Below are 26,830 nucleotides of genomic sequence, written 5' to 3'. Positions count from 1 at the left end.
TTTCCACATAAACCATGTTATGTTTGTTAAATCAAAAATACAGAAATTCAGCTTCATCGCGCATTTGTTTTTAATAGCATTTTTTGTAACGTGAAATGCAAAGTTTTTTTTAAATATGTAATACCAAAGGAAAAGTTGTTTCCAAATTCAACTGGATTTGTATTCGTTGTTCTCTTTGTCATCGCTTTCACACTTTCACTAATATAGTTTAGTATCTTCTGTAAGCAACTTCCTTCGACTTCTTGGACAACTTCGGGCTTTTGATACAACGGGATCCAACAATCTCAGCAATCAATGCGTCAGTTCCTCGTTTGTCCTAAAATTTACCTGCAGCAGATGTTTCTGCTGTTTTAATCAAATTGAAACGCTTCGACATGTGTGCTGTGTACATTTATTGTATTTTCGACATCACACGAATACTTACAGAAATTTGAATTCTTTGAATTATATTTTTTATGAATTCTCATATAAATATAATAATATGTAGGTATATATATGAGTTTCTATATTTTTGATATAACAAACTTAACATGGTTCATGTGTAAATCCCCTTAACATCATTCTCTTAGCTTAAACTAGAGTTAACAATTTTTCACATTTTCCGTCTCTTCTACAAAGTTGTCAAACCTGCAAAATAACATGTTTTTGCTGAACATTATAACTTTCTATCTCTTATAAAACAAAAGTTATTCAAATATTATGATTTTACATAGGTTTACAAGTTTTTAACACAGCATTCGAGAAGACTCTTGTCGACAAATGTTTTCAATGTCAGTAGAAAAATGAAATAAGCGATTTTCAGCATATTGTGAAGAAATTTGCGACTTTTTGCAATTAAGGGAGTAATCACAAGTGGAAATTTTACGATTCGTATTTCACGATTCGTATTTCACGACTAACATTGTTATCAGCCGTTAGTAAGGATCCAAGCTAGACGAATTCTTCGACCACCTCGGAGGTATCCCCGTCTATCGTAACACTGCTTCCCAGGCGGGCCCTGTCGCGCTCGGTTCCTCCCACAAGCATGTACTTTGTCTTTGACGTATTCACCACCAGTCCAACTTTTGTTGCTTCACGTTTCAGGCGGGTGTACAGTTCTGCCACCTTTGCAAATATTCGGCCGACAATGACCATGTCATCCGCGAAGCAAATAAATTGACTGGATCTACAATGATATGGAAATGCTAATATCATCTTCCAAACTTGGACGTACATGTTCATGATAGCATTAGAGGTGAAAGTATAGAATTGATAGTTCCGTTAGGATACGGCAGGCATGAAGAATGTTTTTATAGAAGTCGATTTGAAAGCGAGCGGAGGGCAATATTTGTGATGGCACATATCGCACGACCTTCCTTCTGCCAAGCTCCCGTATGAAGGGGGAGGGAAGAATATCAGTGTGGAATCTGAATCTGGAATCTGATTAGATCTGTTGAAAATCGTACCACGGCTGTTACATCCGGCTCTCCGCATGACACTTTCTAGCGCAATGTTGAACAACAGGCACGAAAGTCTTAGTCTCCGGCGCGATCCGAACGAACTGAAGTGTTCGCCCGAAATGTTCACACAGTTTTATACACCATCCACCGTTGCTTTGATCAGCCGTCTGTGGTTTATTATGAATCATTTCTGAGTACCAGTCATGAATTTTGTAAGCCTCTTGGACAAGAAATTACGGGTTCCTTTCACAATTTTTGCCTTCCCTTGACTGATTCATATTTGCGAAACAAATTAATAAATTGATTTTTTTTTAGATTTTTTCACATTTCCTATTTTATCACCCCAAAATAAACCAGGGGTGATAAAATCGGGATTTTACTGTATTATGTGATAATTTGGGCTTTTAATTGGTATTGAGATTTTTACATATCTTGAACTGATTGTAGAATCTGAGCATAAATCCAAAAATTCATACCACGAGAACTATTTTAAATCAATTTATAAAAAACTTAAAAATTTCGCGTATTGAACATCCCTAACTCGATTTTACTATGGGCAGAATTGTCAACCAGTAGGTTACCTGTCAAACAATCATATCTCTAAAAATCAATTGAAATGCACAAGTGTGAAAAAAACGGTGAAACAGAAGATGGTGTTCTTTTGAATGATTTGTGCCTCTTTCATATACTAAGTATTCGTCAATTCATTCATCAACAAATTTTTCAAAATAAAACAAAAACAATTTGTGAAATATTTACATTGGCGTAAATAAGGGGGGGCTAGGGGGGGCTTAGCCCTCCCTAGAAAAAAATTAGCCCCCCCTAGGATTTGATAAGTTAGTTAGCAGTGATATCAGTTTTCAACATATAGCATAATGAATTACCGAAAAAGTTTGAAGACTAAAGAGTTATCTCTCATAATCACTCTATCATACTTAATGAAATGAGTAGAAGAAAAAATAACTTGTTTTTGAATTCTGAGAAAGATTCCCATCAGCATCCGAGAAGGATTCTCATCAGAATCCGAGAAGAATTTTCACTTCAATCTCTAAAGAATTCTTTTCGGATTCATCGAAGTATTCCAATCGTAATCCAGAATAATTCCTACTGGATTCTTTCCAGTATTGTTAAGCAATACTCTTGGGAATCTGTGAAAAATACCCTTCAAAATCAATGGAGGATTTGCTTTAGAATCTCTCGTTGATTTGCTCCGGAATATCTCCAGATTCGTTTTAAGATTGGTTTAGGAATTGCTTGACAAATCAGAATCCTTCGGCGATTTGCTTCGTAATCCTTTGAAGATTTAACTCGGAGTCTCTCGACGTTTTGCAAATGATCTGCGTTGGGATCTCTAGACGATAAGGAATCCGGCTGACGATTAGCTTCGGAATCCCGCGAAGAATGCTTCAGAATCATTCGAAGTTTCGTTTCGGAATACATCGAACGCTTGAAGGTGCAAATCATACATATGCGTCTTCAACCATGGAACATTGGTCATGAAATACCTGGAACCATCATATTGGAATTCCTGGAGGGTTTTCGACGAAATCCCTGGAATATTCCCGTCGAAATTCCTGGAGGGTGAAGGATCCCTGGTACATTCTCGTCGAAATCCTTGAAATTTTTCCGTTGGAATTCCTGAAACATTTCCTCCGAAATCTGTGGTGGATTCTCTTCATGATCCCTTGAGGCTCACATCGGTATTCTCGAAGGATTTATGTCGAAATATCTAGAGATTCCCGTCGGAGTCCCTGGAACATTCCAGTCAGGATCACTAAAGGATTCTCATCAGAATTCTTGGAAGATTCTCGGCGGAATCCATGGAAATTTGCACTATTTTTTTTTTCATTTGAGATAGATAGAATATTTATGAAGCACGCAAATATATCCACTGCCTGACGCTAGTCGAGCGCAATTAAACATAGACTGTGAGTTGTTGCTCACACGTGCACACTAGGGCAGTTCACATTTCAAAAATGTTCTAAAATTTTAACTCCCATATGTCTATTAGCATCATTCTGATAATATAGGAGCCCTGGCAGAATTTCAGGCAATTCGGTGGCCATTTAGGGGGGGCGCGAAGTCAATTTATGTTTATATGGAAATTTGTATGGGAAAAACTTAAGGTAGTTACTAGAGGTAGTTACGCCAATGAATATTTATTACATATATGATTTTAAATATCAAATTTAATAACTTTTAAGTTTAAACTATTGATAAGAATTAGCACATTTTTTAAATAACATGGATAATTATAAAATAATTATGGAATGGATTTTATTGAAATATTTATGAAGTTGTTGATGGATAAAATGTAAGTAAAAGTATTTGATTGATCCTTTAAATATTTGGTTTTGATCCACAGGTAAATTCATAAAATGTGTGAGGTACTTGAGCATCATAGAAATCCATTACATACTTCAACAAACTTATGTCACGCAGAAAACTGAGGTTCATTATTGCTCTACTTACGATGTCACAGAAAACCCCATGCTTCATCAGTCACGTGTCTCTCTAACCCAAAGAACAAGGTAAAGCGGCGTGGATTAACAAAAACAAACGACTACCTACTGTTTGCCCGCACTGCATGGATATCTCTCAAAGTATGGTATGGTGCCGATTATACACTCCACTATTTACAGGAATATATACCTATACCATCTTCAGACGAAGTAAAACCTAAAGAACACAAAAGCAGAACGTATGCAGAAAGGATGATTATACAGATTGTGCGGGAAAACTAGGCTGTCAAACAGAAACAGAACGGTAACCGACCGCCACCATTGCCAATCACTTCCGGAAGTCCACAAGGGAATATTTTCTTCAAGTAGTAACAAGATTAGCTCGCTCGTCGATAGCGTCGCGTGCTTGGGTACCTAATAGCGTGGATTCGATGTCATGTAGATAGAATCATTCCTATTGGCGAGGTTGCATGAAGAAGAAGAAGTAGAAGGATGATATTTGAAAAAAAAAATGCACGGGGAAGCATACGGGAAATCATTTGAAACACTCCTCAAAAATTCTAGTAGCAATTTAATTAAAAACGGTTAGCAGCACAGGGTTGGACCTTCTACTGCATAATAAACGCAATTTTTCGATTTCAAATTTTATTTTGTGATATCACACTTGCTACACAGTATAAGAAATATCCAACACCGTACTGCTTTCCGTTTTTAATTAGGGTGGGTGTACCAATTGTCGCCATACATAAGAACAACTATTTTTCAAACAATAAGTAAAAAGCCTGTGGGTGGACTTTATATATCAAGCGAAAGGTTTTACTTCCTGCTCCTTAGAACAGCTGTGAAAACCAAAATAAAATTTGTTATAATCATCAAAATTGATTAATCCATAATAGGAACGCATGCACCAGTTGTGGCACTATTCTTTATTTTGGTAGGGACCACTAGTGCGACATCTGGTGCAAAGGACGTCAAAAATTAAGCAAAATTAATTTTCACAATTATGCTTTGCTCGTTTTGGAGGAGATCAAAGGTTTTATCGTATCATATGAATATGCTTTATCGATATGAACTTGGTTTGCGGTGATTTGATTGGACATTTGGCATATAAAGCACTAGTGCAACAACTGGTGCTATAACCACAACTGGTACATCTAGCCTACATTACATCTAGAACTTTTGAGAAGAGTTAAAAAAATCCCGTGTGCTTCCCCGTGCAATTTTTTTTTCAAAAAATCATCATTCAACTTCTTCTTCTGCAATCGCCAATAGATGGATCACCATAGAAATACGAGCGGTCAAAAATATGACACATGAGCGATTTCGTGCCAACTAGACCACCCTTTGGCAGCCCTCTTTCACACTTCAATGGGACTGTAAGTCAGCTATCGGACAGCGTTCGGTTAGGTCATCTACTCTGAAAGCGCCATCGAGCCACACAGGATACGAAAACCAGCATTGCACAGTGTTGCTTTTTGTCGATTTCGTGCGCTTTTTTAATAGCATCGTTTCTGTTGATTTTTTCGCTGTAGTTTGTTTGGAGGAAACGTTAGATATCATAAAGGGCTTTTTTTGAGAAAATCTGTGAAATGATTAATCCACCTAAAAGTGAGATAAAAATTTTACTTTTTCACCTAAACCGTATATGCGCCTAGTGTCTTCGAGAAAGTTGTAGCGGATGGTATTTTAGGCCACTTTGCCAAACATCATGTATCTGTGACTTATACTTTACTAGATATGTGACATTTACCGTGGAAGGCCCCTAAAATGTCTACACATACACACATACACTCATACACACATACAGACATCAGCTCAGTTTATCGAATTTCTATATAAAACTATGGGCTTATGGGCCATCATCAAATATTGGTTTTTAGTGCGATCCTATAGCCTATACATAATCTTAGTGTACGAGTAAGGCCAAAAACAAGAAAATTTAAAATCTATATAACTCGTTTGTAATTTCGTGTAAACACAAGCTTCAATCGCTAGGCAAGAGTCAACATACAGCAGCTTCAGAGAACTAAAAAGTTGTCTGCGCCATTTTGCGCCGGACCAAGTTATACGATTCTCAAATACCCCTAGAAAAACATATTTTCTCAAATAACTCATCAATTTTAAAAGATAGAGCTTCGCAATGTTCTACAAAACGTGTATTTTTATTAGCCAAACAACTTTATAGAAGGGTGTAAAAGTGCCTGAAACATATAAAAAGTTATGCTCAAAAACTGATTTTAGGGGCCTTCCACGGTAAATGTCACATATCTAGTAAAGTATAAGTCACAGATACATGATTTTTGGCAAAGTGGCCTAAAATACCATCCGCTACAACTTTCTCGAAGACACTAGGCGCATATACGGTTTAGGTGAAAAAGTAAAATTTTTATCTCACTTTTAGGTGGATTAATCATTTCACAGATTTTCTCAAAAAAAGCCCTTTATGATATCTAACGTTTCCTCCAAACAAACTACAGCGAAAAAATCAACAGAAACGATGCTATTAAAAAAGCGCACGAAATCGACAAAAAGCAACACTGTGCATTGACAGGCGTAGAAATCCTTCAATTACATTAACTGTAGAAATGGGAATTATTTTTATTACCATTCAAGGGTCTCAGATTTCCATGAAACTATTTCCACGAGCAGGGTTTTTGCATGTAGGTACTAGGAACAAAACCAAGGTAGGTAGGAACAAAACCAAGGTAGGTAGGAACAAAACCAAAATTTAAAAAAAAATCTATTTGATTTATTTTCCCGGAAAACTCCAGTAGAAATTATTAGTTTTCCTCAGATAACACAAAAAATAAACATAAACTAGGTATTGTTTAACGAAATTTTCATCGGAAAATTTATATAGAATGGCCAGAAAACTACAGGAAAAAATTCAAAACTATATTTTTGGGAAGAAAATTTTATAAACTTTAATCCTGAAAAATTAGGATGTAATTTTTATTCGTTCTTGAGTTAAGGCTAATTTTGGTCAACATTATCTAATTTTCCTGATATCCATTTCACGCATCTGTTTTTTTTTAATCGAACGAAACGAACGAACAGGAAAGGGAAAAAAGGGAAAGCTTCCTGTCCCACTCATTGGCGTGACTAGCCTCGATGCCTGGGAGGGGGGGCTATACTGCCGTTCTACCCATAATTGTCCCATGCTACCTTTGATGAAAAAAATCAAACTCGAGTCAGTTTGTCACTAATTTTAGAATCGGTTATCAACATTTTTGGAATGTAATGAGCGTAGGCAACACTTTTTCAGAACATAATACAGATCACTACTTATGTAAACGATTTTCAATCTTCATTACCAAACGACAACTTTGTTACTATTGGTACTTCGCGTACCTGAAAGAATAAAATAGATCCCATTTCGCGGCCCCAGCAACTCCTATCCCTACCTCCTCGTGGCACTGGCCGGGATACGAGCAACTTTAGGGAAGATCGGGTAACCAACCCCGGTGGGAACTATGGTCGTATGCTGACAGGGAAGGGGGAATTTGCTTCTCTCTGGAGGTGCAAATCTGATCGAGCGTCTGTCCTCCATGTTAGGAGCGGCTCACAACAGCGTCCGTTCCCCATGTTAGGGACGTCATCGTCCGAGTCTTAACAAAACTGTGCACATCATGCTGCATCGTGTCTGTATCGAGAAGGCAGTCCCTTCAACGCGATGTAGGTAGCGCAACCTACCGAAGATTCTACAGTTACCAAGAAAGGCAAAAGTAGAGCAAACGGATTAATTCAACAGCAACAGACACGAAAAACATCAAGTTTTTGTAAAAACATCAAGATTTTGTACCAAATTACTTTGGCTGCACTGGCGACCACCTCGTCAGAGCAACCGACTCAAAAACAACAAGGCAGTCTCAATTGAGTTGTCACATCCTATCCTAGGGTCGCATATGCTCCTGAGTTTTACGGACGACATCGACCTTATTGGAATCGATCGCAGAGCAGTAGTGGAGGCTTTTGTCCCACTGAAGAGGGAGACGGTAAGGATAGGCTTAACCATTCACTCTACCAAGACAAAGTACATGGTGGCAGGTAGAGATAGGGGAAGACCTAGTGGTGTTGGTGCAGAGATAGTGCTTGATGGGGATGTGTTTGAAGTTGTTGAAGAATTTGTTTATCTTGGAACGCATGTGATATGTGACAATGACGTTTCCCATGAAGTGAACAGACGTATTGCTGCTGAGAATAGGGCCTTTTACGTATTACGTAACCAGCTTAGGTACCGCAACATGAAGACGGAAACGAAATTTGCTCTATACAAAACTCTGATTCTACCAGTGGCCCTTTATGGACATGAAGCATGGACGTTAAAAGATGCGGACCAAAGAGATTTCGGAGTTTTCGAGCGAAAAGTGCTGCGTACAATACTCGAAGGGAAACTAGAAAATTGTGTGTGGCGCAGACGCATGAATCATGAGCTGTATCAAATATACAAAGAAGAAAATATTGTGAATTGTATAAAATACGACAGACTTCAGTTGGCTGGTCACTTAGTGCGAATGTCGGAAGAAAGAGTAGCGAAAACAATATTCAACAGAGAACGTGGAAGGGCACGAACGCGGTGGAATCGGACCTGGGGACCCTGAACGTTCGGGGAAACTGGAGGAACATCGCCCAAGACCGACGATTATGGAGTTCTACAATACGCCAGGTATAGGTGTATCGACGCTGTAGTCAACCAGGTATCATGCAACATAAGACAACAATGCGTAGAACGGCAGTATAGCCCTTCATCTATTTTCTCTATTTTGAGTTTCTTTATAAACATTCTCGATCAATTAACCATCTAAGTTAATTAGTTATCTTAGTGATAATGTGATAAACACGTCCCAACCATCTACGGCAATTGCGGATCAATAACACTCATCCATATTCTCTTTTCTCAAGCAAATCATCGAAGCATTTCGAAGAAAATCGTCGAGGGACTCCGAACTAAACCTTCTAGGAATTCCGAAGCAAACCGTCGATGTATTTCAAAGCAAATCGTCAAATGCTTTCGAAGCAATTCGTCGAGGGATTCCAAAGAAAATCAATGAGGGATTCCGAGGCAAAACGTCGAGAGATTTCGAATTAAATCTTCAAAGAAATCAAAGAATTCCGAAGTAAATCTCCGAACAATTTCGAAGCAAACCTTTGAACGATTCCGGAGGAATTCCGAAGCAAATCATCGATGGATTATGAAGGATATCATGCACAGATTCTAAAGTTTATCCCCTCAGACTCCTAAGGGTATCCCTCAACGATACTGGGAGGAATCTGATGCGAATTCTCCAGGATTCCAGTTGAAATTCCTCGATGATTCTAAAAGGAATTTCTTAGAGATTCAAATGAGAATTATTCTCTATTGTGATGGGAATTCCTCTCGGATTCTGATGAACATCCTTTTCGAATTCTAATGGGAATCTTTCTCTGCACTAAGAGACAAGCTCCTTTGCCTTTCACTCAACCCCTTTATAATAAAGTGGGCGATAACTTTTTTATCTTCAAACTTTTTCAGTAATTCATTACGCTATTTGTTGAAAATTGATATCATTGCTAACTGACTTTTCAAATCTAAGCGGGACTAATTTTTTTCTAGGGTGAGCTAAGCCCACCTAGTCCCCATATTTACGCCAATGATCCCACTGTTTCCATCTGAAAATTGGCCAAAATACGTTTCTTAAACGCAAAAACGCGTAAAAATGTCTCCCCATTTTTTCAGGCAATCATTTTCGCCCGATTTGCTCATAACGGGCAATCCAACAAAATACAATGGGTTCAATGGCAAAGTCATAGCTTTCGTTTAAAGATAAAATCATGCAAATTGGTTTACAGACGGCTGAGATATTTATGTGACATTATTTTGTTAGTTTTCTGAAAATACACTTCATGTTCGTATTTCTCACATATCTCTGGAACCAAATGTTCGATTGCAAAAAAAATTAAACTCGTACAATGACAAAGTCATAGCTTTCGTTTAGTGTTAAAATCGTGCAAATCGGTCCACGGACGGCTGAGATCTTGATGTGAGATTTTTGTAACGCACACACATACGCACACACGCACACACGCACACACACACACACACACACACACACGCACACACACACACACACACACACACATACATACATGTGTTCAGTTCGTCGAGCTGAGTTGATTGGTATATACGACTTGGGTCTCCGAGCCTCAGATAAAAAGTCGGTTTTTCAAGCGATCTTTATACCCTTCTTAGGATGTAAGAAGGGTAAAAAGTGTCGTCGCTTCAGTTTGCGAAATGACCATTTTTACGGGAATTCCGGATTTTCCAGGGGACCGCTCAAAGGGCACAATGGTCCGTTTGTGGATCAAAGAATCAAGTGCATGTTCAGGGTTTGGCAACAAATGGTTTAAAAAAACTGACGCTGACGAATTAACTATTTTTACGGATGTTCCGGATCTTCCAGTGGAAATAATGATCCGTATGTGGGTCAAAGCGATCCGTACGTGGGTCCTTCAAAAATGCCGTGAATACCAGGTCCCAACGCACCATCTGTTCGTTGATTTCAAGGTGGCATACGACAGTATAGACCGCGTAGAGCTATGAAAAATTACGGACGGGAACAGCTTCCCTGGGAAGCATACCAGACTGATCAAAGCAACGGTGGATGGTGGGCAAAACTGTGTGAAGATTTCGGGCGAACACTCCAGTTCGTTCGAATCGCGCCGGGGACTAAGACAAGGTGATGAACTTTCGTGCCTGTTGTTCAACATTACGCTAGAAGGTGTCATGCGGAGAGCCGGGTGTAACAGCCGGGGTACGATTTTCAACAGATCCAGTCAATTTATTTGCTTCGCGGATGACATGGACATTGTCGGCCGAACATTTGCAAAGGTGGCAGAACTGTATACCCGCCAAAAGTTGGACTGGTGGTGAATGCGTCAAAGACAAAGTACATGCTTGTGGGCGGAACCGAGCGTGACAGCGGGAAGCAGTGTTACGATAGACGGGGATACCTTCAAGGTGGTCGAGGAATTCGTCTACCACGGATCCTTGCTAACGGCTGATAACAATGTTAGTCGTGAAATACGAAGGCGCATCATCTGTGGGTCTACTACGGGCTCCAGAAGAAACTGCGGTCAAAAAAATTCGCCACCACACCAAATGTGTCATGTACAAGACGCTAATAAGACCGGTTGTCCTCTACGGACATGAAACATGGACAATGCTCGAGGAGGACTTGCAAGCACTCGGAGTATTCGAGAGACGGTTGCTTAGGACCAACTTTGGCGGTGTGCAAGAAGACGGTGTGTGGCGGCGAAGAATGAACCACGAGCTCGCCCAACTCTACGGCGAACCCAGTATCCAGAAGGTAGCTAAAGCCGGAAGGATACGATGGGCAGGACATGTTGCAAGAATGTCGGACAGCAACCCTGCAAAGATGGTGTTCGCTTCCTATCCGGCAGATACGAGACAAGGGCCCGCCACTCGTTACGAAAGCAACGCACAACTTTCATTTTTATTATTTCAGCTTTGCTGCGTGGCAAAGTTTTCTAAATGAGAAAAACACATAAGAGAGGTCTTAATTATACTTTGAAGGGATAGACTCTACTGTTTTCATCAATTTATATATTATATAATGTATTCGAATGACCGCAAATATATAATTATATACCTATTCGAGTGCAATTTGAAAAAAGTTTTTAATAGTTCCCGAGAAAGGCACCACCAACGCTAGGTGGATTAATCTGTGTTTTTAAATAATGTTCTTCGTTGAAAAAGTCAAGAGGCAATATATGGATTTCTTAAGAATAAGGATCGATAGGAACCGTACATAACTTTGAATTATCTACTTAGGGTCTGTCTCATTTGGATAATTAAACTTAAAAGTGATAGTTTGAAAATAAGAAAATTACCCGGTCATAAGAGTGGATGGTGCTACCCAGCAATTCCAATAAGACATCGATGTAAAATGATTCGATATCTGTCAAAAGTAAACTTGCTCTGCGAGCAAGGTTATTCGATAATTATGTCACTTTTAAATTTAATTTCAGTTTAATTCTCCAAATGAGACAGACTTTTAGGTGCCCGCCAGAGTAAACGCGACGAGCGATGCGACGCGACGCGACTCATGCAATAGAATAACAATCATTATCAACAGGCTGTCAAATTGCACTGTCGCGTCGCGTCACATCGCACGTCGCGTTTACTCTGGCTTCGCCCTTAGTGATGACACTTTAGGACAATTCTCACGGAATCCAAATTTAAAAGTATTCGTGTTATCAAGAGCACGCCACTCATTACGGAAGCAACGCACAACTGTTATTTTTTTTATTTCACACATGCTGCCTCGCAGCAAAGCTGAAATAATAAAAATGGCAGTTGTGCGTTGCTTTCGTAACGAGTGACGGGCCCTTGAAAATGCGAGTACTTTTAAGGGGCTGTCCACAAAGTACGTCACACCTCTAGGGGGGAGGGGCGGTTAAAACTTGCCAATTTTTGCGTGACGTACTTTATGGATCTTCCCTAAGGCTTCGGTCCGCTTCGCGAATTTAAATCAAATTAAACTTAAAAGTGGCAGTTCGGAAATTATAACATCCCCCGGTCATAAGAATGGCTGGTGCTATCAAGAAAGACCAACAAAACATCTACACCCAACCATAGAATACAACATTTTATTACAACCCAACAAACAATTTAAGCTGAACAAGCTAGTTTTTTAGCTGAAGAAGCTTATTTACCACGAAATAAGCTCTTCTTCAGCTTCCAATGTTTGTTGGGAATCTTGCATTAGCTTCGCGTACAGTTTTCCATGATTTGCGACATATGCACAGATTGCATTAAGTAAACGGCAGGCCCTTGCATTAGGTCCCCGGTTACGAGAAAATAAGAACTGGTTATGTGTTTGCGTCTACATTGAATCTATTTTTACACTCCCCCATCGAGGAATGAAATGCTGCATACTTCGACAACCTCAGTCACCTTACAAAAAAATCAAAACTATTAAACTGTCATCGTTAAGTTTAATTTGATTTTAAATCTCGAATCGGACCAAAGCCCTAATTTTAATTTTATTTTAATAACGGAGATCCTTCGTAGCTTAGTTGGTTAAAGAACCGGTCTAGCGTATTGAGGGTCGTGGGTTCGAGTACCATCGAAGGATACGATACCCCCAATACACTTTTCAAATCATAATCTTCCACTTAATGTTCATATTTATATCTGAGTTTTCAGAACATTGTAAATTAATGTCCGAGTCGGGTGGGGTCTAATATCCGGAAAATAGACAATTAACTTTGATTGGACTGTTTTCCACGATTTTTAGCTAGGCCAATTAACTTTTGCTCTACCATTTTTCCCAGAGACCCATAGTGTAATATACCAATCGACTCAGCTCGACGAATTGAGATGATGTCTGTCTGTGCGTATGTGTATGCGTGTGTGTATGTATGTGCGCAAAATAAAACTCACTCATCTTTTAGCCACTTATCTTGATCCAATTTGTTTGCAATAAGTTGCATTCGACGGGGAATCCTGTCCCATTGCTTCCTATTGAAAATTGGCTAGATCAGACTATGGGATCAAAAGTCATGGCCAAAATACGATTTATATACAAAAAAAACACGCTAATAAATTCTCACTCAATTTTTTTTAGTATATCTAATGTACGAAAAAGGCACAAACACAGCTAGGTGGATTAATCAATGTTTTCTGTGATGGTATGGCTTCATCAAGGTTTTACTATGGCACGCCGCTCTATCATATACGATTCTCCCATGAGATTCAAGTTGGCTGCAAAACTACAATCCATCATTTCCATAGGCATAGAGCGCGAAAAATTATGAACAACTACCCATTTGAGAATTTAACAACGTCAGATCAAGTCAATCACATTCAATAGTAGTGAGGATATGTTAAAATGTTTTCAAGTTGCTAACTACGAGCCAAATGTGTGATGCGGCTGCTGTTACACTTAATTGCTGTTAATGAAAAACTTCCAACCAAAACCTCAAGGTCAGTTTCCTCTTTTGTGGACTACCTAACACATGATCTATTTTACGATTTCCGAATAACTTTCAGCCACGCGTGACTGACGATTCGCTTACACGTGATTGCACCTTTCATGTCGGCTAGTGTTTACCACATCAATAAAAAATCGATTGCAAATTTATGGCCACTGATGATTAATAGCTTTTCTCATTTAATTCAGGCCCAACACGTTGACACAGACCGTTGCATCTACCTAACAATGAGCATTGTGGATATATACTTCATGGTTAGTTGAAATTACTCGCATCTCGCATCTTCTAAATGATATGCACAAACAAGCGAAGCACTGCACTGACACACTGTTTGCCTGTAGGTTTAGATCGATGTTTCCTCTGAAGAGCTTGGTCGGAACTCAGAATATGACGCTTTCAACAATATGTGTCACAGTTAATCGCCGGGAAACAAGCAATGTGGTTGCCATCGCACTACGAGAACGAACATTAGATATCACATCCCAACAAAAACACCACAGGCCGATCGCACTTCAAGGGCCTATAATTCATCGTTCGCAGTAAGCACTAAATCTTCGTGACGAAGCTGCAATTTTTCGTACTTCCGTGGGAGGATGAATTTACATTCGTTGTAACTACTGGGCAGCAAACAAACAAGCTTAGTTAACGTTTGGTGGAACCCTACAGGGACAGCATCCGGAAAAGCGCGCCGTAAACTGCGGATGGAAAAACAGCTGCCCGAATCGAACTGTTCGCACCAATGCAAAATAATCTATATACGGGTTGCTTTGAATCACGCGACAGTACGAGCACCCGTTCCGACCGACGCCGTTCTATCAACTGAGAACGTCGCCGTCTCTCGATGCAAGGGACGAAGCAACGGCAAACGATATCGCATCGCAGAGTTACTTTCTTTGCTTTGCCGCCACAGGGAAGCCCGATAGATGCACGGACGGGCGAAGAGATGATTCATGCCAGCTAGGAGGACAGCTGTAGAAACTATCATTGCCGGCGCGCTTTGGTTCCCGTATTCCGGGCATTACTAATCGACCGTCGTCGACTCGGAAAATTCTGCCAACAGCGTGTGAGCGAACTCGCGCGGTGTACTAAGCGAGGCAATGCGTTGCACCTAGGAGACACCACCAAAAGGCAAACAGGAATAGGGATTTCTATGATACACCACAGACAAACAGACGTAACACTGAAGAATTTGCCATCGACCATGACTTTAACGGCCGTTTTAAATTCAATTGACTGCGGGTTTAACATTCAGAAGCACGTGAAACGTACAGTTGCAGATTTGGCATTGAGTTTGCATCGTGGAAAAAGCATGCAAGATGGCTGGGTGATGAAATTTCTAAGACAATGTTCTAACTGTTACGTATGTTTGTCTGTGGTGAAACAATGAATATAGTATTATTTGATTGGCTACGTAGGAATATTGACCGGTGGGTAACTGTTTACATACTATAAGCACAACACAGTACAACTTTATTGGTCTAGACGAGAGGTGGCAGAAACGACTTGATGCATTGAAAAGGCAATGTTGTGGCTTTTTTATAGTTGAATAGATTTAGTAAGTTTAATGTTTATTGATCTAAACATCACTAATTGTCCTCGTCGTGCATTCTCGTCGGTTCAACATGTAAATCATGATTAGTTAAATTTTTGCAGCTAAGTGGCGGAGCCATGAAGCAAGAAGGTTTTATTTAAAATATTGATTGATGTTTGAATTCCGAAACTGAATTAAAGGAACGGAAGCGGTAGGAAGATTTGTTTTAAACTCAACTACAGTGGAGCTTTAGCAGCTTCATGATACAAAAGAACGAGAAAGTGGATCTTCAGGGGAACTGAAATGAGAGAAAGTGAAACACATTCACTATTTCAACTCGAACATTCGCTCTTTCCTGTGTTGGCTGGATGTTACACTTCCGTAGTCTAGATGTTCCCAACATTTGTATTGAGTGTGTCATCGTCCTACCACCATACAGTAATAGGCACTCATTTAGATACACCTGATTAATGTATTTTGAAATTTTTTCCAAGTTTTGACAAAATAAATTTAATGTCAGGAGGAACAGGAGGAACAGTCATCATCAAAATCTTGCATGAGGATACGACGGGGCGGGGTGGGGGTGCTGTAGTGGACAATCTAACTGGACTAATTTGTCAAGAAATTATTTTGGGAGAATTTTCAATGCAAAATTGTCGAAGAACTTGTACCATTCTTATAATTTGGCTTTGATTGAAATCAGAGCGAAAAATCAGAAGGGTTATGTACAAGACACAATCGCCCAACGTAAACTACGTAAAGCAGTTTTGTTCATTGAGGATTGTAGTGCCATCATGCATGAATATTTTTAGGAAATTCATTTGATTACTTATGTCACTGGTTTCAAACAAAACTAACGTATATTAAGATATGAAAATTGTTGGATACGACAATTGTTTAAAAAAGTTACTATGAAAACCCAAATTTATTCCTCAGTGGTAATGATGCCTTTCTTGGATCCGAATTGCCTACATTTGGGTTTTGAAGCATTTGATGAAATATTTCAATAGAAAAAGCCCTAGGGGAGCATCCTCTTTTCCGTTTGCAACATTTATTATTCAGAAACATTCCAATCATAGGCATATCTTGTTTTTCGTGCATCACTAGAAATCATAAAATGACTATCATGTACCAAAACCCAATTAATTTGGTTGTGATGCACGCGAGTAGTAAACGTTGCGGACGGGAAAAGAGGGTGTGTGTGTTATTACAATCTAACTCCCACTGTCTGGCAGTGTCACTAGTGTTAGTAAAATCTCAAAATCTCAAATCTCATCGGCGATTCAAACCATGCGTGAGTAAAATCCCATCAGAATCATGGCCCAGAGATTTGCTCATGATTCGAATCGCAATTTGCATCATTGCATGATATTTACGTGTTCTTCATTGTTGAATGCATTGAATTATCTGTTTTTCGTCTAAAACAATGGCCAATAATTGCATATATAAACAAAACATACGCCACGATTGCGTTTTGACGCTTTTTAGAACGAAATCATTTTTCGGTGAGTGAGCGAAGCGGTGCGATTCTGGCCGTGAAACTCAAGCGCGATGCTCCCCCTACAGAATCGCTCGTGAAGAGAAGTTAGCTCGTGCATGAAACCTCAATGATTCAGATTTGAGTATGATTCTACCAACACTGAGTGTCACTATGGATAAAATATTCGTGCAACCATTTTAATATTATCATTGCAAGACTTTTGAATCAGGGACAGTGTTAGTAAAATCACTCATAAATCTCAATCAACGAGCCCTCCCGTGCGAACGAAACCGTCTGCGATTTTAAAAGAATGCATCACGCATCATGCTTGAACGCGTCATTTCACTCATTTGCCAAAAAATCATTTTGTTTTAAAAACGCATTTGAAATAAACTTGGGGGGAATTGGAAGAGTGTTTAATATTTTATGCGACAAACGTCAATACACTGTTTTTAACGAAGGAGAACAAAAGGAAACCTACGATGATTCAAATGGATGATTCAACTCATCCATGAGTTTTTAGGTGCTGAGTTGGGTGCGTTTCAACTCACGCTTGATTTGAATCATCCATGAGTTTTGAGATTTTTAGTTTTTACAGGGAGCAAGAAGGTGATAGCTCTTTTGTAACTCATATAGCCCGTTTCAAGAACGTATGCGTTCCGAGGCTTTTGTCGTGTACAATAAGTACCGCATGATTGCACCCACGTATTATAAAAATATCTTAAGTGCATTCACACTTCCTGAATTAAAGTTAAATCCATCTGATTCAGGCGCGTCCAATTAAATGGACAAAATATTATAAGGCCGATAAAAATATTTTTATTAAATATGTCTCCCCCTTGGATTGTTTTGCTCAAAAATAACAATTTGAGGGGCATTAAAAAAAATTTCCGGTAAAACAAATCCGAGGAGTTTTTTTTTATTTTTTTTCCATTTTAATATTTATTTTTTACTAGCAGACCCGACGAAGTTTGTTTCGTCTAAAATTGATTTCAAATTGATTCTCTGATTAGCTCTCGAGTTATGCAGACATTTTTGGTTCATTTGTATGGGAGCCCCCCTTTCCAGAAGGGGGAGGCGTTGCAAACCACCACAGAAACATATCTTCCCTTCCAAAACCTCCACACGCCAAATTTGTTCGAGTTATGATGAAATTGTTGTTTCATTTGTATAGGAGCCAGGTTTCAAAGAGGAGAGGGGTCTCGAACCATCTTAAGAACCTTCCCCGGCCCCAAAAACCTCTGCATTCAAATTTTCACGCCGCTCGATTCAGTAGAAGAAGAAGAATATTACCCCCTCCCTCTTGACTTTGCGGAGACCAGTAGACCTTGACCTTGCGTAGACCATAATTTTTAATAAATATGGGTAACGGCCTTATTAGTTTTCAGTTTGCAAAAAAAATGTTCAACATTTTTCCAAAGTCATTTTTCAATATAAACATGTTTGTGCAATTACATTGCGATGATTGCATTACTAGCAAGGGCATTGGCATTGATAACAATTGATCGTCTCATGCCTGCACAAACATGCCCCTATCTGCATCACTTCTTATACACCATGCACTACATTACGCATTTTTGTTACCTTTGTTTCGACCGCGGTCACTGGTCCGGCTCCATTGTTCTACTTTTTGTGCGAAACACCGCACAAAAAGCAGAGTCCAAAAGCCAACCGCACTGAACGGCGACGGCCGAAACGAGACTCTTGCGGACAAGAAAAGAGGGTGCTGCCAAAATGATCCGATACCCTATTTTAACGTTCATAAATTAAAGTTTCAATATTATGCATCCCATGATAAACACTCGGATCATGATCATCTCAATCAGCCTCCGTTGAATCGCGCCGGAGTGCGCCCATTTACTTTACACACGGCGGCTATTCAGCTATGGCAACTCCATTCGACGGCTTATAAAATCCTAACAGCCCAGACTCGCACCCTGTGGAAAAGCTTATGAGCGCGCTGCTGCGCAATCTTTGCTTGCGCGTTACCACCGCGAAGATCTGAGCGTTTGAGAAGAGCGCGACAATATAATTGGCAAATTGGTAGAGAATTTCCGAGTCGATTGATATATAAATCTCAAAAATCCATCGGAAGATAAAGGCGTTATTCAAGTTCAAAATCTTACATGATTTCGTGACGGTCTCGAATTTGGAAATTTTCATTTGTCCCCCTGTATCCGAGTCTTCCCCTTAGACGTAGTTTACGTCAAAATCTTATTAAATGACATTCTTACATGACGTATCTTGACATTTTGGTAATTTTGCTCCCAAGATCGAAAGATAAAAGGTCGAAAAGACAAAACATCAAAAGGAACAGACGGTTGAAAGGGCAAATGGCCGAAACGGACAAATGTTCGAAAAGGACAATTGGTAAAAGAAGAAGGAAGAATAAATAAGGAAGAAGGAAGAAAGAATAAGGAAAACAAGAAGAAAGAAAGCCAAAGTAATGTTTTTCTTAAGGAAGCAGGAAGAAGCAACAAAGAAGATGGAAGCCGGAAGAAGGAATGAGGAAGAAGAACGGAGGAAGAAAGAAGTAATAAGGGAGAATTAAAAAGAAAGACGAAGAAATGGGAAATATGGATTAAGAAGAAACAAGAAAGGAGGAAGGAGAAAAAATATGAAGAAGGAAGAAGAAGAAAGAAGGAAGAATGTTTCGAACTTTTGTCCCTTTTGACCTTTTTTCTTTCGACCTTTTGTCCCTTCATCTTTTTGTCCCTCATCCGCGTATAACACGCTGCAATACCGGAGTTCCATCACTGCTAGAGATCCAAACGACTAGAGATTTCCAGTCGACTGGATGCAGAGTATATAATGGGTTTAATGGCGGCCCACAACAGCGTCTGTTCCCCATGTTAAGGTCGGCTGATCATCGTCCGAGTGCCAGCGAGAAGGCAGCCCCTTCAACGCGATGTAGGTAGCGCAACCCTGGTAAGGTAGTCTACCGAAGATTCTACAGCTACCAAGAAAGGCAAAAGTAGAGCAAACGGATTGATTCAACGGCAACAGATCCGGCAACGAATAAAGGACAATGATTGGAAAGTCGGATCTTGGAACGTGAGAACTTTGAATGAACCCGCACGTGTTGGGCTCCTGGCTCGTGAGCTGCAAAAGGTCGGCGTGAGTTTGGCAGCAATCCAGGAAATACGGTGGCCTACAACTGGAGAACGTGAATTCCGGGCGGTGGATTCCATAGCGAACACTTCATTCAAGTACCACATCTACTATAGCGGTGGTGACAGAGCGAACGAGGAGTTGGCTTCATGGTGATCGGGAAGCACAGGAAGCGTGTTATCCGGTGGAAGCCGATAAGCGATCGCATTTGCGTGTTTAGAATGAAGGTTTGCCCCTTTGCTTCTTCAACTATAGGCATAAGGCATAAGATTGCGCCAGTGCCCACCATGTGCAATGATCGAGAGGGGAATTTGCTGGCAGACAAGACTATGGTGGCAGCCAGGTGGAAGGAGCACTTCAAGCTGTGGAACCACCAACGCTGGACGAGGTTAAGAAGGCTCTAAACGAGCTGAAAAACAGTAAAGCTGCTGGGAAGGACGAGATCCCGGTCGAGCTTCTCAAACACGGAAGTGAGCAGCTGCATCAATCAATCCACCACATTATCCAGAAAATATGGGAGGATGAAAAACTGCCTGCCGGCTGGTTGGATGGCCTCATATGCCCAATCTATAAGAAAGGGCACAGACTAGAGTGTGCCAATTACAGAGGGATCACCCTTCTGAACTCGGTGTACAAAATCCTGTCGCGTATCCTGTTTAACAAACTGAGACCGCTTGAGGAGTCCTTCTTCAGCGAGGGCAGGTTTTCATAAGGGCCGATCAACGACGGATCAGATGTTGATAAATTCCGGGAGTACAACTTCCAGACTCATCATCTTTTCATCGATTTCAAAGCAGCGTACGATTCAGTGAAAAGAAATGATCTGTGGCAGATAATGTCCGAACATGGTTTTCCGACGAAACAGATTAGACTGATACGTGCAACGCTGGATGGCTCGAAATCAAGTATTCGAATTGCAGACACTTCACACTTCAACCTCGTTTGTGGCCTTAGATGGATTGAAGCAGGGTGATGCACTTTCGACTTGTTCATCATTGCACTCGAAGGCGCTATTAGGAGATCTGGCGTGCAGAGGAACGGCACTATCATCACACGGTCGCATATGCTCCTTGGTTTTGCGGACGACATCGACCTTATTGGAATCGATCGCAGAGCAGTAGTGGAGGCTTTTGTCTCACTGCAAAGTGGGGGGCCCTCATACAAATTCCGGACAAAACCTGAGATTACGTTCAAAACTTCACCACAGAGTAATTTCGAAACGTTGAATTCATTTTGAGGTTAAAATGATTATCCGACATACTTTATGTTATCCAAGGGCTTCCGCAAGCCCTAGGATCTGTAACAAAGACAGCGTCCTCATTCTAACATTGCATCAGTCAATTTCCCGCTTTGGTGCAGCTATGCACAATTCATCACACTAACCACCGGAAAGTAGACAAAAAAACCCAGATTAATCCACCTAGCGGTGATGGCGCCTTTCTCGCGCAAAAAGGTAATAAATGTAGCCTTTACGCTTACACCTCGATGATGTACAAGAAAGGCAAAACAGTTACACCGTCTAATGTTATGATAGAAAAATTTACACTAGTAGACGACAGATGGCGCTGCCAAAAGTTTCTCGAATTTCTTATGTTCGAATTTTGACTTTCGGACAATTTCATAGTACTATGAAACTGAACGAAGAGCCTACTTACGCCTAAATGCGTGCAACACGAGCATCTTTATAGTACGATGAAACTCTTAATGGGAGCAAGCCACGGATAAACTTCAAAAATATTCGTAGATGCAAGGCATTTTTCATAACACATTATTGTTCTATGTGACTATGTCTCATCACTATTTTAATATTATCTTTTTTATGCGATTCGCAATTGTTATGAAATTCAATAGTGATCAACAGCGTTTTAGTCTCTGTCGGATGCAACTTGTTGCAAGAAAATCGGTTAAGAGTTACTATGTGAAAAATTGGCTAATGTTTTTTATAGCATTTTGTGCACACACATACACACACACATACACACACATACACACACATACACACACACGGACAGACAGACATTTGTTCAGCTCGTCGAGCTGAATCGATTGGTATATAATACTATAGGTCTCCGGAACTCTTATCAAAAGTTTGTTTTCGGAGTGAAATGATAGCCTTTCGGTACAACTTTGTTGTACGAGAAAGGCAAAAAGATTTTAATACATAATACCAGATCTTTTCGAATCTTTCCCAAAAAAGTTTAGCCAAATTTCATTTTCCCATACATATTTGTTCTGGAGATACTTTACGGAATGAACTTCAACAAGACACCAAAATTAATTTTACAAGCTGCAATCAAAATATTTTGGAACTAGCTCTTTCAATATTAGGGTGCCAATGAAAATGACATAATCGAATTTAACAAATCGACATTGCTCACAAGTTTCATTACTTCAAAATATGACCCCATGCAAAATTTGAGCTCAATCAAAAGATATTTTAGTTACTAGATAAATATTGTCGCTTCGGTTTCCTTTGTTCTGCTGTCCGGAACATGTTGGGTACCAAGCTGTCAAATCGAATGGAATTTCCTTCTTTGACATTTAGCTCCCCTATCCTCGCCAGCAAAAGATGTTCCGGACAGCGACGACTGCGACAATCTTTATTTGGTAACTAAAATATATTTTGCTCAATCAGACATAATTTAAGGGTGCCTAAAATTCATCAGAGTTTTTAAATTTTTACCCATGGAAATTACCCCAAGGGAGGACCAAAGGAAAAGCCAAAAATCGAATTGTTTTTGATGTCAAATGACTTAAAAATGCATGAATCGTGATGTTGCCTAAAAAAATTTTTGTTTGAAAAAAAAAAACGATTTTTTCTCTTAGAACATTTTTTCGGGACTCCGGAGGTGGATCGTAGTAGACGAAGGTCGGAAAGTAGACTTTTTTTCTGACAGTGAATTTTTTTTCTTCTCGATAATGAAGAATAGTTGTAGGGGAGGAGGTTCGGTTGTGGGCACCCTTTTGTGTTTGGTCCATAACTTTGGCCCTGGTTGATCTTATGTCGACATTTGCATAGTAATCGAAAGCTAAACTTATAACCTTACTACTAGCAAAGAAATTAATATGATTTCATCGATTTAGAAAAAAATATTGACAATTTAGAAAATTTGACATTTTTGGACATTTTCATTTCGTGGTTCGGTTGTGGGCACCCTCGAAAACTTAGCTAAGATAAAGAAGCATGAATAAAAACCACCCAGAATTAAAGACAAGGAATACTTTATTCATTCTAAAAGCCAGGAGACGCTAAAAAAACTCAAATCAATTCACCTAGCAGTGATGATGCCTTCCTCGGTGCATTAAGGAGGATGTTGAAAAAAATCACATAAGAAAGGTCTAAAATAGCACTTTAGGTAAATGGGTTTTAATTTTTCATTGATTTACGTTTTATTGGTATGCATCACAGTCGAAAAAATCCTGATTAATCACCCTAGCGGCAATAGTGCCTTTCTCGTTCATTTCAAAAACTAATATTTTGGCCATAAATTTTGATCCCATAGTCCGATCTGACCAATTTTCAATAGGAAACAATGGGAAAGCATTCCCCGTCGAATGCAACTTGTTGCAAGCAAATCGGTCAACGCTTTGTTCCAAAAAGTGTGTGTATAATGACTAAACATGCCCAAAGAACAAAAATATTAAATAAACTCATTATTTCGAACAATTATGTCAAACTAATTATAAAAACTGCCTTAAAACGTTATTAAAATAAGTTAAGGAACAAGTAAAACGATATTGAATGATTTATTAATAAAATGAGGGTGCCCATAACCGAACCAATAAAGGTGCCCACAACCGAATTTCGCAGCCTTTTTGGAACGAGAAGAAAACAAAATTCGCGCTAAAATTTTGATGGCAATCGACATTGGGCCTCAAATAGATTAAATTTACTGTGTAAATACGCATTAGAACTCACTTTTTGAATTAAATCCTTTAATTTATGACACTTTGAAAAAGGCCAAAAAAACTTTCGTGTTGTTTTTCTTGTACGAAAAATTTATTTGTTTCTAGTTCAATGTAGAGATGCCCATCCGGTTTGATATTGAGCACAAAACATCATGCTATTATAGCAAACAAATGACGGTTGTCAGAATGACAGAATCTCTTATCTGTCAAAAGATACATAGGGGTGCCCTTAATCGAACGGTGCCCTCAACCGAACCTCCTCCCCTATACTTTGAGGTTTTTTTTTACCAAAAGTAATAATAAACGTTCTACGGGAAGCTTGCTGCAGATGGTCGATCAAGAAAAGGATATCAAACTTATTTAGTTAAAATCCAAAGCTTTTATAGCAGGGACCATCCACATGATGCAATTTTAGTCATGCCTACAGTGGACTAGACATGAAGAATGCCGGACATTTAAATGTTTAACGGGGCAGCTTTGCAATCCGATGGGAGTTTTTTTTTAGTCTTTATTAAGGTGTTTTTTTAATCTACAGACTAAGTTCAACACCGATCCGATGGGAGTAATAGGCCTGATGCACGACGGGATGACGGTAACGATGACGTTCCTTCCTTAAATAAATTAAATTTGGTAACTCTACCCAAGCCGCACACCTCTCTTAAATCAGAGTCTGTGACTGCTACATGAATGCATCAAGTTAGTAGTTAGAAGTTGCTGCAACCGAATATTTTGCATAGGGGCATATTTTAGGGCTTAGGAAATGTTTGCATAACGTCCGATTTTTAAATTCGTTGACAAATTGTTTTCGCCATAAGATTTTTTTTCAAAGTCCCAAAACAGTTTATTTTTTTTTAATAATTCTCAAAGCTTCATGCATTTTGAGTCCTTGGGCATCAAAAAACAAAAAAAATTATTTACCTCTTGTGAAAAAAAAATAAATTTTTGATATTTTTATTAATTTTGACCACCCCTAAGTATTGTCCCAAAAATGTTCTAAGAGAAAAAAACGATTTTAAAAAAATATTTTTTTTAGGTAACATCAGATATTGACGTTTCATGCATTTTTAAGTCATTTGGCATCAAAAACAAAAATTCGGTTTTCGACTTTTCCTTTGGTCTTTTGGAAAAATTTTCATGGCTAAAACTTTGCTGAATTTTAGGCACCCCTAAATCATGTCCGATTGAGCTCAAATTATACATCGGGTCATATTTTGGGGTAATGAAATTTGTGAGCAATGTCGTTTTTTGAAATTCGATGACAATTTTTTTTTCATACATTCCATGGGCACCCTATTCAATATATATGTTAAATTAAAAAAATATGGGCTTCACGAAAATCACGAAACAAATTTTGAGGTTTTGTCCGGCTTTCCGCCACTGTGCACTGAAAAGGAAGACGGTGAGGTGGGCTTAACTTTTAACTCTATCAAAACAAAGTACATGGTGGCAGGTAGATATAGAGGAAGGCCTAGTGGTGTTGGTGCTGAGGTAGTCGTTGATGGGGATGTGTTTGAAGGTGATTTTTTTACCTTGGAACTTGTGACATATGACAATGTCGTTTCCCGTGAAGAAGGAAGCAGGAAGAAGGAACAAGGAAGATGGAAGAAGGAATAAGGAAGAAGGAAGAAGCAAAAAGGAAGCCAGCAGAAAGAAGAAGGAAGAAGGAAGAAAGAAGAAGGAAGAAGGAAGAGAGAAGAATGAAGAAGAAATAAGGAAGAAGGATGAAGGAAGATAAAGGAAGAAGGAAGAAGGAAGAAGAAAGAAGAAAGGAGAGAGAAGAAATAAGGAAGAAGGATGAAGGAAGATAAAGATTGAGGAAGAAAGAAAGACGAAAAAAGGAAGAAGGGCTAAGGAAGAAAGAAGATGGAAAAGAAAAAAGGTAAAAAGAAAAAAAAAGAAGAAGGAAATAGGAAGAAAGAAAAAGAAAGAAGAAGGAAATAGGAAGAAAGAAAAAGAAAGAAGGGAGTAGGAATAAGGAGAAAGTAAGAAGGAAGAAGAAAGAAGGAAGATGAAAGAAGGAGAAAGGATGAAGGAAGAAGGAAGATGGAAGATGGAAAATTGAGGAAGGAAGAGGTAAGATGGAAGATGGAAGAAGGAAGATGGAAGAGGGAAGCTGGAAGAGGGAAGATGGAAGATGGAAGAAGGAGGAAGGATTAAGGATGAGGGAAGAAGAAAAGGAAGAAGGGAAAAAGGAAATTTGGTCGAACGGATCATACGGCCGAAATTTTTCTTTGCTGAACTGGTCATATGACCAAATATATGGACTCCCTTGGCTTTTTCGGCCAAAGAACCAGTTCTGCCAAATAACACTTTTGGTCAGATGGGATTTGGCCAAAACAACTTTCATCCTTGTGGTCTTGACTTTCGGTCAAAAGGCTCTTTTTTTCGTTTGGCCAAAAGTCACTCTGTGAAAAGTCATTTGTTCGAATGTCACCTGGCCGAATGTCACGTTTAGCCGAAAGTCATCTAGCTGAATTCCGTTTGTCTGAAACGGTTATTAAATCGAATATGATTTGGCCAAAAACGTTTTTTAGCCGAATAGGTCAGTTGCTGAGCGAGCCGAACGGCCAAACAAGTCGACACGTTCGGCCAAATAGCTCTTTCTACTAAACGACTATTTGGCCAAACGGCATTTTTGGATAAATTACCTATTTGACCAAAGTATTTTTTCCAGCGAAATGACCAATTCGGTCAAACGACACTTTCGGCCTTATAATCATTTCAACCAAATAACATTTTTGGCCAAATGGCCTATTCTGCCAAACGGCATTTTCGGCCAAATGACCTATTCGGTCAGATAACTTTTTTGACCGAACCACCTGTTAGCTAACTGTCGGCCTTGAGTTATTTGGTCTAAACTTTCGGCAAAACGACCCTTCCCCGTTCAAAAACAACGAGAAAA

At 39.4% G+C, this 26,830-nt stretch overlaps 1 protein-coding gene across 14 annotated transcripts in view; it reads right to left on the bottom strand.

Moving 5' to 3' along the window:
* LOC134203570 (G-box-binding factor-like) overlaps nt 1-14,701 on the bottom strand; it is a 59,905-nt gene extending 45,204 nt beyond the window's left edge. For 6 of the 14 annotated variants that reach the window (XM_062678428.1, XM_062678422.1, XM_062678421.1 and 3 more), the window contains exon 1: nt 14,479-14,701. Coding sequence is in view for 1 of the 14 variants with exons in the window: in XM_062678436.1 (XP_062534420.1) it covers nt 14,479 (1 nt within the window). In the remaining 13 variants the exon portion in view is untranslated. The other 8 variants (XM_062678424.1, XM_062678433.1, XM_062678423.1 and 5 more) reach the window with 7 other exon arrangements.
* Between the last annotated feature and the right edge of the window lie 12,129 nt (nt 14,702-26,830).

Source organism: Armigeres subalbatus, unplaced genomic scaffold (assembly GCF_024139115.2).
Source record: "Armigeres subalbatus isolate Guangzhou_Male unplaced genomic scaffold, GZ_Asu_2 Contig1974, whole genome shotgun sequence".
In the NCBI taxonomy this organism is placed as follows: Eukaryota; Metazoa; Arthropoda; class Insecta; order Diptera; family Culicidae; genus Armigeres; species Armigeres subalbatus.
This window is presented reverse-complemented; position numbering and strand designations above follow the sequence as displayed.